This window comes from Rhinopithecus bieti, unplaced genomic scaffold (genome assembly GCF_001698545.2).
Source record: "Rhinopithecus bieti isolate Rb0 unplaced genomic scaffold, ASM169854v2 scaffold_5002, whole genome shotgun sequence".
NCBI lineage: Eukaryota > Metazoa > Chordata > Mammalia > Primates > Cercopithecidae > Rhinopithecus > Rhinopithecus bieti.
Window position 1 is genome coordinate 246,264 of NW_016804830.1, and position 14,571 is coordinate 260,834.

Here is a 14,571-nt window from a genome sequence, read left to right on the forward strand (position 1 = left end):
GGAAGTACAGGACTAGAAGCTGGATCCTAGAGCAGAAGCAAGCAATCCTCAGGGGAACAAGTGTCTTTCAGCCCTCAGTTCTCATCCTCCCAAGGAGGTCTCGGAGCCTCCCTCCTGCATATTGGACCTACTACCCTGAGGCTCTATTCTCCTGGCATGGCTTTCTTAGGCTCTCTGAACCAGCCCCACTGACAAAAGTGTAGTGCAGTGGCCTCCCTCTCTGTGGCAGACCCTACATCTTCCCTACTGGGCTGGGAGCTCCTGCGGGCAGGGACCATGATGTACTCTTCTCCATCTTCCCAATAATCAGCTAAGTGCAGGTTTGTGGAACTAAACAATCCAACATGGCCTATTCATTCCCTCCCTTGCTCTCTCAGGCTCAGTGGCTTTGGAGCCTACTGTCCTTTGGCTGCTCCTGGGGGTGAGTACTTACTTTGCCATCACCGCGGACCCTCCATTGCCAGCTCCAGGGCTTGGCACTGCTGTCCCTGTGTCTCCCTCACTGGCCTCCCTGAAGAAGACTCTCCATCATTCTGAGTCCTCAGAAACCTTTCCGTACCTGAATCTTGTTGATTTTAAAGAAGACGCCCCATCGAGCCAATTAATTACAAGTCAATTTGTACTAGGAGCAGCCAGAGAACCGTGGTAGTTGGTTGGTCACATTCAAGAAAACAATGATGGACAATCCCAGTTGGCTTAAAACTAAATGCTACACTAGGGCACACCGGGGCAACTCTTCAGAACTAGCCGGCACAAGTGTCCAGAAACAGGCATGGGAGAGCCATTCGTGCAGGTGAGCTTAGAATGCTGGTAAGTGTGGGGCTGAGAGGAAACCCCAGGCCACTGATTCTCAGCTCTTGGGGCAGGAAACGTAGGGACAAGCGCAGCTGCCAACTTGCTTCAGACTCTCTTCTGGCCTCACAGGACTTTTGGGAGGTCTTCAAGCCACACAACGCTCAACAGCATACACAAAACACTGTCCTGATCTGCCTGGTGGAAACCCATGGCCCTGGATGATGAGGGTTCCAGAAGTTACCAGAACAGAGCAGGTGTGAGGCCTCCTAGGTATGCACTTGTCATTTTGGAACCCCCAATCCCCTTTAATCCAATTCTACCTCCCAGTGTTCTTCTGAAGTTAGCTGTTGGCCCAAAGAGCAGGAAATGGAGTGGAGAGACTCCTCCAGGTGAGGACCGCTGTGCCCTGGGCTCCTGAACACGCTGCCAGAGCACTCAACCCTCCTTCCCTCTCAGAAGAGCCCTCCACTGGGGTCCTCCCACCGCCACTACCAGGCCCCTCTTTCCTTTCTCCTGCACTGCCTTTCCTAGCTCTCCCAGGCCACACTCACTCAAGTCCCCTTCCTCCACAAAAGACTTCTCTTCACACGGCCTCCATCTTAAGCCAACATTTCCATCTCTTTATCACCCTATTCCTCGAAAGGGAATTCTACAATCTGAGTCTCCATCATTTCCTTAACTCCTACTCACCCCTCAGCTGCAACAAGCTTGACATCCACTCTCACTGTGGACCAGACAGACAGCAGATGAAGGCTATCCTTGCTTGCCTGACTGCCAAGTTCCTAGCCAACTTTTAGGCTTCAGATTCTACTGTGTTGCCCCCTATGCTCTGATACTGTTGGCTCTCCCCACCTTCATGAACATCTCTCCTTGGTGAGCGTGGCTCCCCTCCTGTCCCTTTGACCTTCCTTCCTAGTTTCATCTATAGACATCCACTCAGCCTGTCCCTTAAGTGCCCTTCTCCAGGTCTGTCCTTGGTCCTCTTCCCACTCTGCACATCCTCCCCAGGTAACCCCGTTCCCTCTCATCACTCCATGTAATATGATTCAGTGGCAACTCCCCAATACACATCTTCAGTCCTGCCTGTCTCCTGGGCTCCAGATCCAAATTTCTTGCCATGCACTGGGAGCCCAGAGCTCATTCTCTGCCCTTCCTTCTCCTCCCATCATCTGGATAAGTTTGTTCCACCTCCTGTCTTCTTGATGATGAGCTGTGGTCCTACCAAGGTTCAGCATCCCAAGCTAGAATTCTCAGCCACGTTTAACTCATCCCTCTTCTTTGCTGTCCATGCCCAATCTGTCACCAAAATCTTCCTGATCTTATCTCAGAATTATCTCTTAAAGCTGGGTCTCTCCATGCCTACTGAAATTGTAATAATAATAGCAAATATACAGTGTATATGTTAAAGATACTTGTCTAAGAAGTATATACACATCATTTGACCCTCACAATAACCCTGTGAGACAGATATCACTATCCTCCCCACTTTACAGATGAGGGCATTGAGGCACATGGAGACTGGGTAACTTGTTCAAGGTCACATGGTCAGGTAGTGCTGGAGCCAGGATTCACAGCCAGGGAGCCAGGCTCTATGTTTGTGTACATAACTTTCTTCCTCTTTTGTTTTTTTTTTTTTTTTTTTGAGACGGCAGTCTCAACTGCTTTCACCCAGGCGGAGTCGATGGCCCGATCTCAGTTCACTGCAAGCCCACCTCCCGGTTTATGCCATTCTCCGCTGCCTCAGCCTCTACGAGAACTGGGACTACAGTGCCCCCCACCTTCGCCCAGCTAAGTTTTTTGTATTCTTTTATAGAGATGGTTTCACCATGTTAGCCAGGATACGTCCTCGATCTCCTGACCTCGGATCTGCCCGTCTCGGCCTCCAAAGTGCCACATAACTTCCTTCCTTCCTTCCCTTCCTTCCTTTTTTCTTCCTTCCTTCCTTTCTTTCTTTCTTTCTTTCTTTCTTTCTTTCTTTCTTTCTTTCTTTCTTTTCTTTCTTTCTTTCTTTCTTTCTCTTTCTTTCTTTCTTTCTTTCTTTCTTTCTTTCTTTCTTTCTTTCCTTCCTTCCTTCCTTCCTTTCTTTCTTTTCTTTCCTTCCTTCCTTCCTTCCTTCCTTCCTTCCTTCCTTCCTTCCTTCCTTTCCTTCCTTCCTTTTCTTTTCTTTCTTTTCTCTTTCTCTTTCTCTTTCTCTTTCTCTCTCTCTCTCTCTCTCTCTCTCTCTCTCTCTCTCTCTCTCTCATTTTTCTGAGATAGAGTCTCACTCTGTCATCCAGGCAGAGTGGCACGATCTCAATTCACTACAACCTCCACCTCCCAGGTTCAAGCAGTTCTCCCTGCCTCAGCCTCCCAAGTAGCTGGGATTACAGGCACCTGCCACCACGCCCAGCTAATTTTTGTATTTTTAGTAGAGATGGGGTTTCGCCCTGTTGGCCAGGCTGGTCTTAAACTCCTGACCTCAGGTGATCCACCCGCCTAGGCCTCCCTAAGTGCTGGGATTACAGGTGTGAGCCACTGCGCCTGGCCTGTGTGTGTAACTTTCTTGCTCTGTCTGTGTCTTTCGCATTTCTGGCTACAGCAGCATTCCACTCGGCCTCTCTTGCATCAGTTTGTCACTCATCCTCCCTTCCCTTCTCACCCACACTCCCCTACAATGCTCTTCTAGTAAATGAAACTAGTCATGCTTGAGAACACCTAGTAGCTCATTACTGCCCATAGAACAAGCCCCAGACTTCTTTGCTAGGCATTTGACATCTTCATAGCTTGGCCTAACCCACCAAGGGAGACAATTCACTATCCCCTAGGCCTGGAATATTCTTGCCAACCCTCTCTGCTAGTCAAAGACCTACTCTTCCCTCACCACCCACTTCAGACACCATCTCTTCTGTAATATCCTTCGGTAGAGCTTAGCATTCTCATGTCTCTCACAGAACACATCTTTGCAATTTATATTCTTACAATGGACACCTCTCTATCCAGCGCTTAAGAATGGCTGCATATTCAAAGGTTGAATGGACGGTCCCAGATCCAGCCTACTGGGTCCTTCTGTTTCAGCCTCTAGATTTCAAATGATTCTTTTCACTGGCTCACATACAGTCATAAAGGCTGGAAAAAGTCCACGTGACATATTTCCCCTCACTCTCTACAGCTCAAAGGTGACTTTCTTCCTCATTTCTCTTCAATGGAAAAATAAAATAAAATGAAAGTCAGGTGGAAGAGTCCAACTAATCAGCCAAAATATGGCAAGAGATAAGTAATGACACCGTAACATGCAGACTGTCTGGGGCCTCAGACAGCATCTCAGCCAAGCCTCTCCATTTTATTCATCAGGAAACAGAACCCCAGAAAGAAGAGGTTTGTATAAGGTAGCAACTAGTGAGGGACAGACAGCACTGGAACTCAGGACTTCTGAGTCCCTATCCAGGGCCTTAGCCTGTTGCTTCTCAAGTCTATCTCATCTGTCCTGGGGATGGAGGGTTGGCCTTGTTTCTGGGTCCCTTGACCTTCCCACACGTATCCCCCAAACAGACTCAGTCTGCCTTCCTGGGACCAGGAAGTTAACAGGCTCAGTGTGGAAACTTCCCGATGAGCCATGAGCGTTCCTTGCTCATGCAACTTCAGGACTGTGGTTTACCCAGAATCTGGCCATACCAACTGGCCTGGGGCCTTGCAACAGGAGTTTCACCCAGGGCAGTGGCTCTTTCTCTGCTCCCCTGTGTCTGCCAACCCCTTGTCTGTGTCAGATGCAGAGGCTGCTCCTACACAACCATTCATTCTTCCCCTCCCTACTCCCTCTACCTCCCAGGTTAGTCATGGTGAGGTCACACTCAACGTCTGGCTCCCAGGCCTCTCCCCAGGGATGATGTGCGGATGCAGGGAGCAGGGCAGGTGCAGCAAGGCCTCATGGGAAAAACGGGCTCTGGAGTCAAAGAGATATGGGTTCAAATCCTGGCTCAGCCAGTCAACCAACTGTGTGACCTTCATCAGGTTATTTAATCTTACAAATCCTTCTCTGAAAAAGACGGGGCTGCCTGGGAGGCAGTTTTCTCACTTGTGAAATGAGGATTGTATCACCCACCTCACTGGTTTAGAGTGAGAATTAAAGGAGATTCAGTGCCAGGAGCGCCTTGCCCCGAGCCTGGCGGTCAGCAGGTTTTAGTTTGCTTCTCTTGCTGTGAAGTGTGAGGGTGTGACCCTCAAGCGGGGGCCTGGGAAGTCCTGGGTGCCCACCCACTGGCCTGCAGGTGAGTTGGCGTGAGTGTGAGCAGAGGAGAGCTCCAGCCTGAGTGTGTAAATGAACGTGACCAGGCAGAGTGTGTCTTCCTCCAAAATTCCCTCCACCCTCTTTAAAGGAAAGATCCGTCATGTCTGTTCTTGTCAGTGATGAGAATCCAAACCCCTCCCAGAAGAGGGAGGGAACAACCCACCCCACAAGGCTCATCCAAGGGAAACAAACTCCAGCAAGGCCCACTCCCAGCAGCAGCCACCTGGTGGGGAAACCACACCCCAAAGATGTTCCAAGGGTCAGGGGCCTCCCAGGGTCAGAGGGGCTGCCCTCATCCTTCTCTCCAGCACAAGTGTGTCTCAAGCTTCCGACAAATCACATGGGCAGCTAAGCCCATGGGGCCTGTGAAGCTGGCCACCTCCCAGCAAGGCTGGCCTTGCCGTGTCTTGATATGGAAGAGGCTCCTCCCCATGCATCTTGTCCAAGGGGCTGGGGCCAGGAGAGGTGGGCCCTGGGCTGGGGAATCTTGAGTCCTCAGGGCAGAAAGCACAGGGCCCGGGCCACATCCCAATCTGTTTAGGATCAGGATCACAGAATCCATCAAGATGACAGAATCCTTGGGAATTTCCTCCATTTTCCTGCCCTTGAAGCAAACCTGACCAAACTATCTCTGAGATAAGAACCTGTCTCACATTTAAAGACCTTGAGTGAGATGCTGACTCTACAGTCTCCCTCCCTTGGTAGTTTTTAATAAACTGCATTGGCTGGAAGTCCTTCCTCTCTGTAGCTAACTTAGATCTCTCTTTAATTGAAGCCTATCTCTGTTTTAGGTCTCAGGTGTAAAGGGAGGGTAGCTGGCTTTCATTTGTTAGCAAACTCCCCAGCCTTCCTGATGAATAAAACTGCAGAATTTGCTTGCCTAAAAGGTGCTGGCTCAGGACTCAACATTATTCTTCTCTCTGACTGCGAAGAATGTACCCAGAAATAACAGCCTTTTAGGAAATGTTAATACTGACTTCAGGCCAGGCACTGTGGCTCACACCTGTAATCCCAGCAGTTTGGCGGGCTGAGGAGAGAGGATTGCTTGAGCCCAGGAGTTCAAGACCAGCCTGGGCAAGGTGGCAAAACCCCATCTCTACAAAACACACAGAAAATTAGCCAAGCATGGTGGTGCATGCTGTGATCTCAGCTACTTGGGAGGTTGAGGTGGGAGGATTGGTTGAGCCCCAGAGGTCAAGGTTGCAGTGAGCTGTGACTGTACCACTGCACCCCAGCCTGGGCAACAGAGTGATAGCCTGTCTTAAAAACATAACAGTGACTTCAAATCACTCTGTAGATAAAGGAGGAGAAGAACCTATGTCTGCATTTGATCTCCAGCCCCCATCCTAGACTTCCATCTAAATCTGGACTCAGGATATCAGAATCTAGGGGAGGATTCCTAGTGATTATCCAATGCACCCCTTCCCCTTCCTTCTTGCCATCTCCCTTTCTATGTCACTATTCTCTGACTAAAAATTCGTACTCATCCTTCAGAGACAGACTCAGATATCACCTCCTCCATGAAGCCTGCTCTGAACTCCTGGGAAGAATTAACTGTTCCTATTTCTATTTGATTTTATGCTTTTTCCATACCTCTAGTAAAACATAAATGAGGTTGTATTGTAATTATCCACTTAAGAGTCAGTCTCTCCCTCTCCCTCTCCCTCTCTCTAAAGACATTCCACCCTGTCCTTATACTAGGCTTTGAGCTCCTTCAAGGCAGAGATCATGCCCTAATTTTGTGTTCCCATACCTGGCATAGTGCAAGTACTCCCCCATTGCCAAATTTATGGAATGAATTAATTTTTCAGTTGAGAAAACTCAGACCAAAAATATTAAATAACTTGATCAAGGTTATACACCTAGTTAGTGGCAGAAATGGAACGAAAACCCAGGCTTTCTAACTTTGTGTTTAATTCTCACACCCCTCCCTCACTCTAGGACTTCCCATTACTGCTCCCTGCCTGGCTCCAGCTTAGCCTTTCTCCTCCAAACAAACTCTCCCACTCCCACCATCTGCTTCTGACATCACACCCTGTCCAAACCTCCTACCCCGCCATCTTCCCATCAGCCTCCAACCTCAAGGGTAAGTCCTCTCCCTCAGCTTCCCCCTTCTCTTTACACATGTACATCCATCTGTCCTGCGATCTTTCCAATACCACCTTCTTCTGCCCAAAGCCCTTCCTAACTAAGTCTAACCTCATTCAACTTGGTTTTCTTGCAAGCCACCAGGCGCATGTCTATGTTGCCCCGAGCCTGGTTACCTGCTCTTTTTTGAGCTATTTCTGCCTGTCTGTTTCCTGTTATGTTCTCTAGCTTCTTACTTTAAATCAGGAATTCTCTGTGGCAATCCAGGCACCTCATCCTTTGTGGCTCCATAAATTCCTCTGTACACAGTCAATTCATGCAAACCCTCACCCAAGAGGCAACTTGGGCTACGCATTGACAGGAAAAGAGTTGTTGTCTTAGATTTCTGGACCACGTCTGGCATAAAGTTTACCCTAAACAGGTGCTCCATTTGTTAGCCCTTTTTTGAGAGGATACTGAAGAGACCCCAACACTGGCTCATGGGTTGGGGTGGGAGGTTGGGCTCAGCGTCCTTTGATCCTGAAAGCTTGGTGTTTATGAATAAACACCCCCAAACTGTACTTAATCTTGTCTTCCTCCATACCAGATAGTATAGGTGATGCCCAAAATTGATAGTATAAATGTTTCTTTCTGACCCAAGTTCTTACCTGCCTGTTGAAATCTAGGCCATTTCGATCATTTCCTAGAAAAGATAAAAATATATGCATATTAGTTGGTAGCAGGTTTCAAAGAGGCTGAAGGTTAGAAAAAAACTAGGATGTTGAGACGCGCATGGCTCTATTTAGAAAAAGAGCACCTGCTTCTCTTGTGGCTGGGATCCTCCTTCTCGACCTGTTTCCTGGAAACGTCTTTGGAAAGTCTCCTCCAGGGTGATGATAGCCGGGTAAAGGGTCACCTTGGAGGAGAGGCTGACTTGTCTGAGGTTGCACAGCAAATCAGAGTCTGTGGGGAGGACAGCTGGCCATGCCAACCAGAGAGCTCACTCCACCGCATGCTTCTATGCCCGGGCTTCCCCCTCAGATGGAAGCTGCTACATCCCTCCAGGGACCAAGGGACCAAGAAGAGACCAGCATGGATCCCAAAGGACTCCCTAGGACAGAAGTCATGCCACTAGCCCAGCCCTTCAGGAGAGATAACACCTAAAGTATGTCAGCTAGACAGCTGTCTTTCTTGTTTTTTCACACCCTCAACTTTTACCATAAATGTTGGGTTGAAAAAGTAAATACGTGCTTAATAGAAATGTCTTTCGGTGGCTGGGCACAGTGGCTCACGCCTGTAATCCCAGCACTTTGGGAGGCCAAGGCAGGAGGATCACTTGAGCTCAGGAGTTCAAGCCAGCCTGGGCAACACAGTGAGACTCCATTGCTACTAAAAAGACAAAAAAAATTAGCCAGGCATAATGGCACATGCCTGTAGGCAGGAGGATCGCTTCAGCCCAGGAGGTAGAGGCTGCAGCGAGCCCTGATCGTGCCACTGCACCCCAGCTTGGGTAACAGAATGAGACCCTGTCTCAAAAAATAAATAAATGCATAAATAAAAAGAGGAAGAAAAGCAAAGATTTTGGTTCAGAAAAAGCCTAAAGTAGTGGAAAATCACCCTACCAAGAGGAAGTCATAATTAGTATTTTTGTATATTTTATGATCTTTTTTATAATTATTTCTCTTCATGGATATATACCACTCTGTATAGACTTTTATCCTACTTTTTCCAGTGAGCACCATAAATATTTCTCCTGTGCTATTAAGGAACATCATAAATGCTTCTATGCTTATAAATATCATTTTTAACGGTTACATAATATTACATTAAATGGATATACCATGATTTGTTTAAACATATACCTATTATTAGCAGAATTGTTTTCACTCTTTGCTAAAATAAAACTTCCTATTCACATAGCTCTCCAGGACCAGAGCTGCCTTCCTTTGGGCCTCCTGTATTACTGGTTCTATAACAGCAAGCAAAATAGTCATTTATTAAATACAGTACACTCAGAGCCCAGCACTGTGCAGCACATGCATATATATATATATTAATATGCATATATACAATATGCATATATATAATATGCAGAATGTGTGTGTGTATATATATATATATAATGCGCTCAAAATACATTGGTTGAGCAAATGAGTAAACAAATTCAAAACTCTCAAGATAGCTTTGGAATAAAGTCCAGATTCCTTGGCACAACGTGGAATTCCCCATATGTCCTATCTCCTGCCTACCTTTTCTGCTCTTATGCCACTGACAATCCTATCTTACTTTTTCTCCCAGGTACCCTGAGCTCCAGCCACACAAAGTACTACTTGCATCCTAACAAACCACGCGCTCACGTTACCGTGCCTCTGTGCACTGCTCCCTTCCTTGCATGGAGTTAGTCCCTCTCCCCTCTGGAATCTGGGAGGCCTTTCTACTGGTTGCGTGACACTCATTGTGTTACTCCCTCTTAGTATATTTCCTTCTCCTGCTAGTCTATGAATTCCTTGAGAGCTGGACAGTGACACCCATTTTTTTTTTTTTTTTTTTTTTGTCGTCAGTGGCCACAAAATGACCACAGTTCCTAACCTGGATCAGAGGCTCAAGAAACACCTGAGAGATGAATGAATAGGGTCTAAGAGAATTCCCTGGAGCTTTAACCCCTTTTCCTCAGCTGTGTCCTAAACAACCATGGGCAAATGCAACCCTTTCCTGTGTGGTCATGAAGTCATGACGCATCTCTGAGAGCAGGTGGGCTGGCAAGGTGGGAGCAGAAGATGAACAGCGATGGGGTCCCGAGAAAGAGGAAGAGGTGAGATGCAAAATGATCTCTGAGCAAAGCCTGGTTTTGAGATCAGCTATGATGATATATAAGATCTGCTAGGGGAGCTGGGAGCAGTGGCTCAAGCCTTTAATCCCACGTGAGTGGATCATTTGAGGTCAGGAGTTTGAGACCAGCCTAGCCAATATGGTGAAACCCCGCTAAAATACTAAAAATACAAAAATTAGCCAGGCGTGGTGGTGGGCACCTGTAGTCCCAGCTACTCGGGAGGGTGAGGCAGGAGAATCGCTTGAACCCTGGAGGCGGATGTTACAGTGAGCTGAGATTGCATGACTGCACTCCAGCCTGGGTGACAGAGTGAAACTGTCTAAAAGAAAAAAGAAAAAAAAAGGATCTGCTAAGGGAGCTAAAGATGGGAAGGACCCACAGCCACAATAGTTGTGTTGAAAGGGGTAGATGAAGGTAAAATTGCTTTTATCTTAAAAAAAAAAAAAATCCCTTTGTGACATTGTGATGTTGTGACATTGGGTTAATAAGGAGTAATGTTCAAAAACTTGACAAAAGAACACATTCATTAATTCAACAAATATTTACTAAGCACAGTCTATGTGCAAGGCACTGTTCCAGGCACCGGGAATACAGTCTTGGAGAAGATGGAAGTCACTGGCCTCATGGAGTTTCTTTTCTAGTTGAGAAGACATAAAAAAGAACTAAGCAAACAAAAATGCACTGTGCTTTCATCTACAGATAATTACTGTGGAGAACAAGAGGGCACTGTAAGGCTGTAGAGAGTATCTGAGGCTGATCAGAAACAGGATGACTTGGGAGGGCCACTCAAAGGAGGTGACATTTTCTCTGAACAAAGTGAGGACCTAGTCTTTTGAAGGCCTGAGGAAAGATCATTTCAGATGGAAAGACTGGGTCCTGAGGCAAGGACAGGCTTGCATGCCAAGGGATAGTAATGAGGTCAGTATGGCTGGAGGGAAGAGTAGTGATGGAGAGTTGCCATGGGATCTGCTGGTCGGGTCGTGATGAAGACTGCAATTTTCAATCCAAGGAACATGGGTCAATCTGAGGGTTCCAAGCAGAGGAGTAACATGATTTGACTTAGGTCTTTACACCTACAAGGGTAAGAGAGGAGGAAGGGAGACCAACTGGGAGGCTGCCGCAATGGCCCAAGTGGGAGGGCAGTGGGCTGGACAGGATGGTGGCAGTGGACACAGTGAGCAGGGCCAGGATGTACTTAAGTGGACAGCAGACAGGGCTGGCTGATGCGGGGATGTGGAGGGCAGGGGAAAGAAAGGAATCAAGGGTGATTCCTAGGGTTTGGGTTTCCTCGATGAAGGTGTGGTGGTGCCACTCACTGTGATGGGGTGACTTGGGGAAGAACTCAAGAGTTATGCTTGGGACATGCAAGGTTTGAGATGCCAATTAGATGTCTCAGAAGAGGTGGGGAAATGAGTTTGACTCAGGAGAAGTGTTCGGTCAGGAGGTATCAATTGGGTAGCCCTCAGCTAATGGGTGGTAGCTAAAGCCACAGCACCCAGTGAGGTCACAAAGGAACTGAGCCCAGATGAGGAATAAAAAAGGGTCAAGGGTGGATGATGAGGAGACACCAGCAAAAGAGACTGAGAAACAGTAGGAAGTCAAATGGAAGAAAGACAGGGCAAGGAGAGGGGTTTGGAGAGGGGTTTTCAAGAAAGGAGACAATATGCATTTGAATGAGACCTAGAAAGTAAGAAAAATAGCATTATATAACAGTTTGACTTGGAGAGGGTCATCAGGTTTGTGGACAATTAAAAAATGTCTTCACTTTTGATTTCTGTAAATGCTATTATGATGTTGTTTGTGAGACCCACAACACGAAAAAGTTGTCTAAGCACAATTCAGAGATTAATTTGAAAACTGACCAACACAAATCAACCATTTCTGTTGCCTGGAAGTTTTGCCGTGGCCCCCTTCTCAAGAGGCATCTCATTCTGAGGATGCACCTGCTCCACTTGGAGCCTGATGATGGAGTTTCCCCTTCTCATCAAATTCATTCTTACCCGCAGGGGTATCTCACATTTTCCTTGTTCCCAGGCACACTGAAGGGCAGGATTAGAGTGCAGGGGCCAGCCAGAGCCTCCCAGGAGACTGGCCCCTAGTGCTCCAGGAGGGCCGAGAGTAGCACATGGCTCAGCCTTTGGCACTCAGGTAAGGCACTTCTTGGGAGACATGGCCTTCCTCATGTCTCCGAGCCCATGTGTCTGGGCAGAGACATAGGGACATAGTCTAATGGAAGCATTAGGTTCATATCTGGTGATACTGTTGCTTCTCCCTCCAGATCTGGCTGAAGAGGAATCACCACAGCCCTCATTTTACTGCCATGCTTGTTCCTGCTTTCCTTCCGTGGTCACTGGACTTGTTCCACGGAGCAGCTCTCCCCACCCAGACTATAGGAAGGCCTGGAAGGTGGTACCTGGGAACTGCAGACTGTGATTTAGCTCACGGGGCTCTGCTGTGGCCCCAGTGCTCCAGATTAAGGCAATTGGCCAGTCATTCCTAGAATGCTTAAATTTATTCATCTTTGAAACAGTACTGAAGGTACTCCTCTTTCCCAGAGAAAGGAAGAGATGCAATGATTATATTGTGTTAAATATTGGTCCACGATCACCAGAAACTTTTCTACTCCTGTAAGATGCTGTGTGAAGGAGCAGCAGGGTATACTTAGAAAGAGTCCTGGACTGGAAGTCAGAAGACTGGGGTTCGAGCCTGAGTTCCATCACCACCAAGCTATGTGAATTGGGTCAAAGCAGGGACTTCCTGATGCCTCAGTGGTAAAACAAGGTCATGATTCTTGTTTCATTCCCTTCCCAGGAATACAGTGAGAATTGAGTGAGATAAGCTGATGGCTAGGCTTTTCAACTGCAGAGCTGGGTTCCAGACACCCTAGACTACTCCCCCAAAGAGCGGAGCCTGATCTTGTGTTAGGGACTTTGCATGTGCTGTTCCCTCTGAAAGGCCCTTCTCTCCTCCTCTTCTACCTAGAAAATACTTACCCTTCAAGACCCAACTTAAATGTCATTCTCCAAGAAGCTTATCCAAAGGAAAACAAAGGATTTCTTCCTCTGTGTTTCTGTATCATTCATTCATTCATTGACAGGGTCTCACTCTGTTTTCCAGGATGGAGTGCAGTGGTACGATCTCAGCTTACTGCAACCTCTGCCTCCTGGGCACAAGCAATACTCCTACCTCAGCCTCCAGAGTAGCTGGGACTACAGGCATGTGCCACCATGCTCAGATAATTTTTTAATTTTCTTTTTTGTGGATATGAGGTCTTATTATGTTACCCAGGCTGGTCTTGAACTCTGGGCCTCAAGCCTCAGCCTCCCAAAGTTCTGAGATTAAAGGCATGAGCCACTGCACCCAGCTCTTATCCCTATAGCACATACCATTTTTTTTTTTTTTGAGACAGAGTCTCGCTCTGTCGCCCAGGCTGAAGTGCAGTGGCCAGATCTCAGCTCACTGCAAGCTCTGCCTCCCGGGTTTACGCCATTCTCCTGCCTCAGCCTCCCGAGTAGCTGGGACTACAGGCGCCCGCCACCTCACCCGGCTAGTTTTTTGTATTTTTTAGTAGAGACGGGGTTTCACCGTGTTAGCCAGGATGGTCTCGATCTCCTGACCTTGTGATCCACCCGTCTCGGCCTCCCAAAGTGCTGGGATTACAGGCTTGAGCCACTGCGCCCAGCCTACTATGTTTTCTAGTCAGTGGTTTATGTGTCTGTTTCCCTTATGAGATTGTGAGCTCCCAGAGGCCAGGGTTGTTATATCTTGTTCATCTTTGTGGCCCAAGTGTCTAAAACAGTGTCTGACACATAGTAGGTACTGAAGGATCATACATTTAACAGATCCAAATCACTGAGAAACTGTGACATAAACTAACCTCCTATTCAGACCTAACAAATCACAGGCATCCCCATCCACAGAAACCTGAACACGTTCTATTTCCAAGCCCTGGCTCCGTCTTTGGAAGATGGCTGCCACTGCAGAAAAACCAGAACAGAACAGAACACATATATGGCCAGCAGCATTATTTTCAGAGTCCAACACCGAAGTGTAAACTTGGAGGGGAAAACACCTTCCTAAGGCCACACATAGCCTCAGAGAACCTGAACCAGGACAACAGCTCAGATTTCTCAACTACCAAACTCACACAGTTTTTCCAATAAATCCAATGCATTGAGTGACATAGAAAAAAATTGAGTATGGTTTTAGACCTTAATCAACAGCTTAGGCTAATAAAGAGGATAGATGCATATCAAATCTGGAAGCGATTCAAAGCAGAGAGCAGAAAGCAATACATAAAAGTAGACCACAGAATCAGGATTAGAAAATATTTGGTAGGCTCTAACAGGAGACCCAAACCAACAAGATAAAATGTAACAGGAATAAATACAAAGTTCCATATTTAGGCTAAAAAAATCAACTATATAAAATCAAAGATAGGGGAGGTGGAACTGTATGTTTAGAAATGGTTAAGTTGGTAGGCTAGGCGCGGTGGCTCATGCCTCTAATCCCAGCACTTTGGGAGGCCAAGGAGGGTGGATCACAAGGTCAGAAGTTTGAGACCAGCCTGACCAACATGGTGAAACCCTGTCTCTACTAAAATACAAAATTAGCC

General features: G+C 47.2%; 1 protein-coding gene across 6 annotated transcripts in view; it reads right to left on the bottom strand.

The window, feature by feature from the left end:
* POU2F3 (POU class 2 homeobox 3) overlaps positions 1–14,571 on the bottom strand; it is an 83,770-nt gene that overhangs the window by 44,951 nt on the left and 24,248 nt on the right. For all 6 annotated transcript variants that reach the window (XM_017870470.1, XM_017870475.1, XM_017870472.1 and 3 more), the window contains one exon: positions 7,795–7,829. In XM_017870470.1, the coding sequence (XP_017725959.1) occupies positions 7,795–7,829 (35 nt within the window). The remainder of the gene's footprint in view (positions 1–7,794; positions 7,830–14,571) is intronic.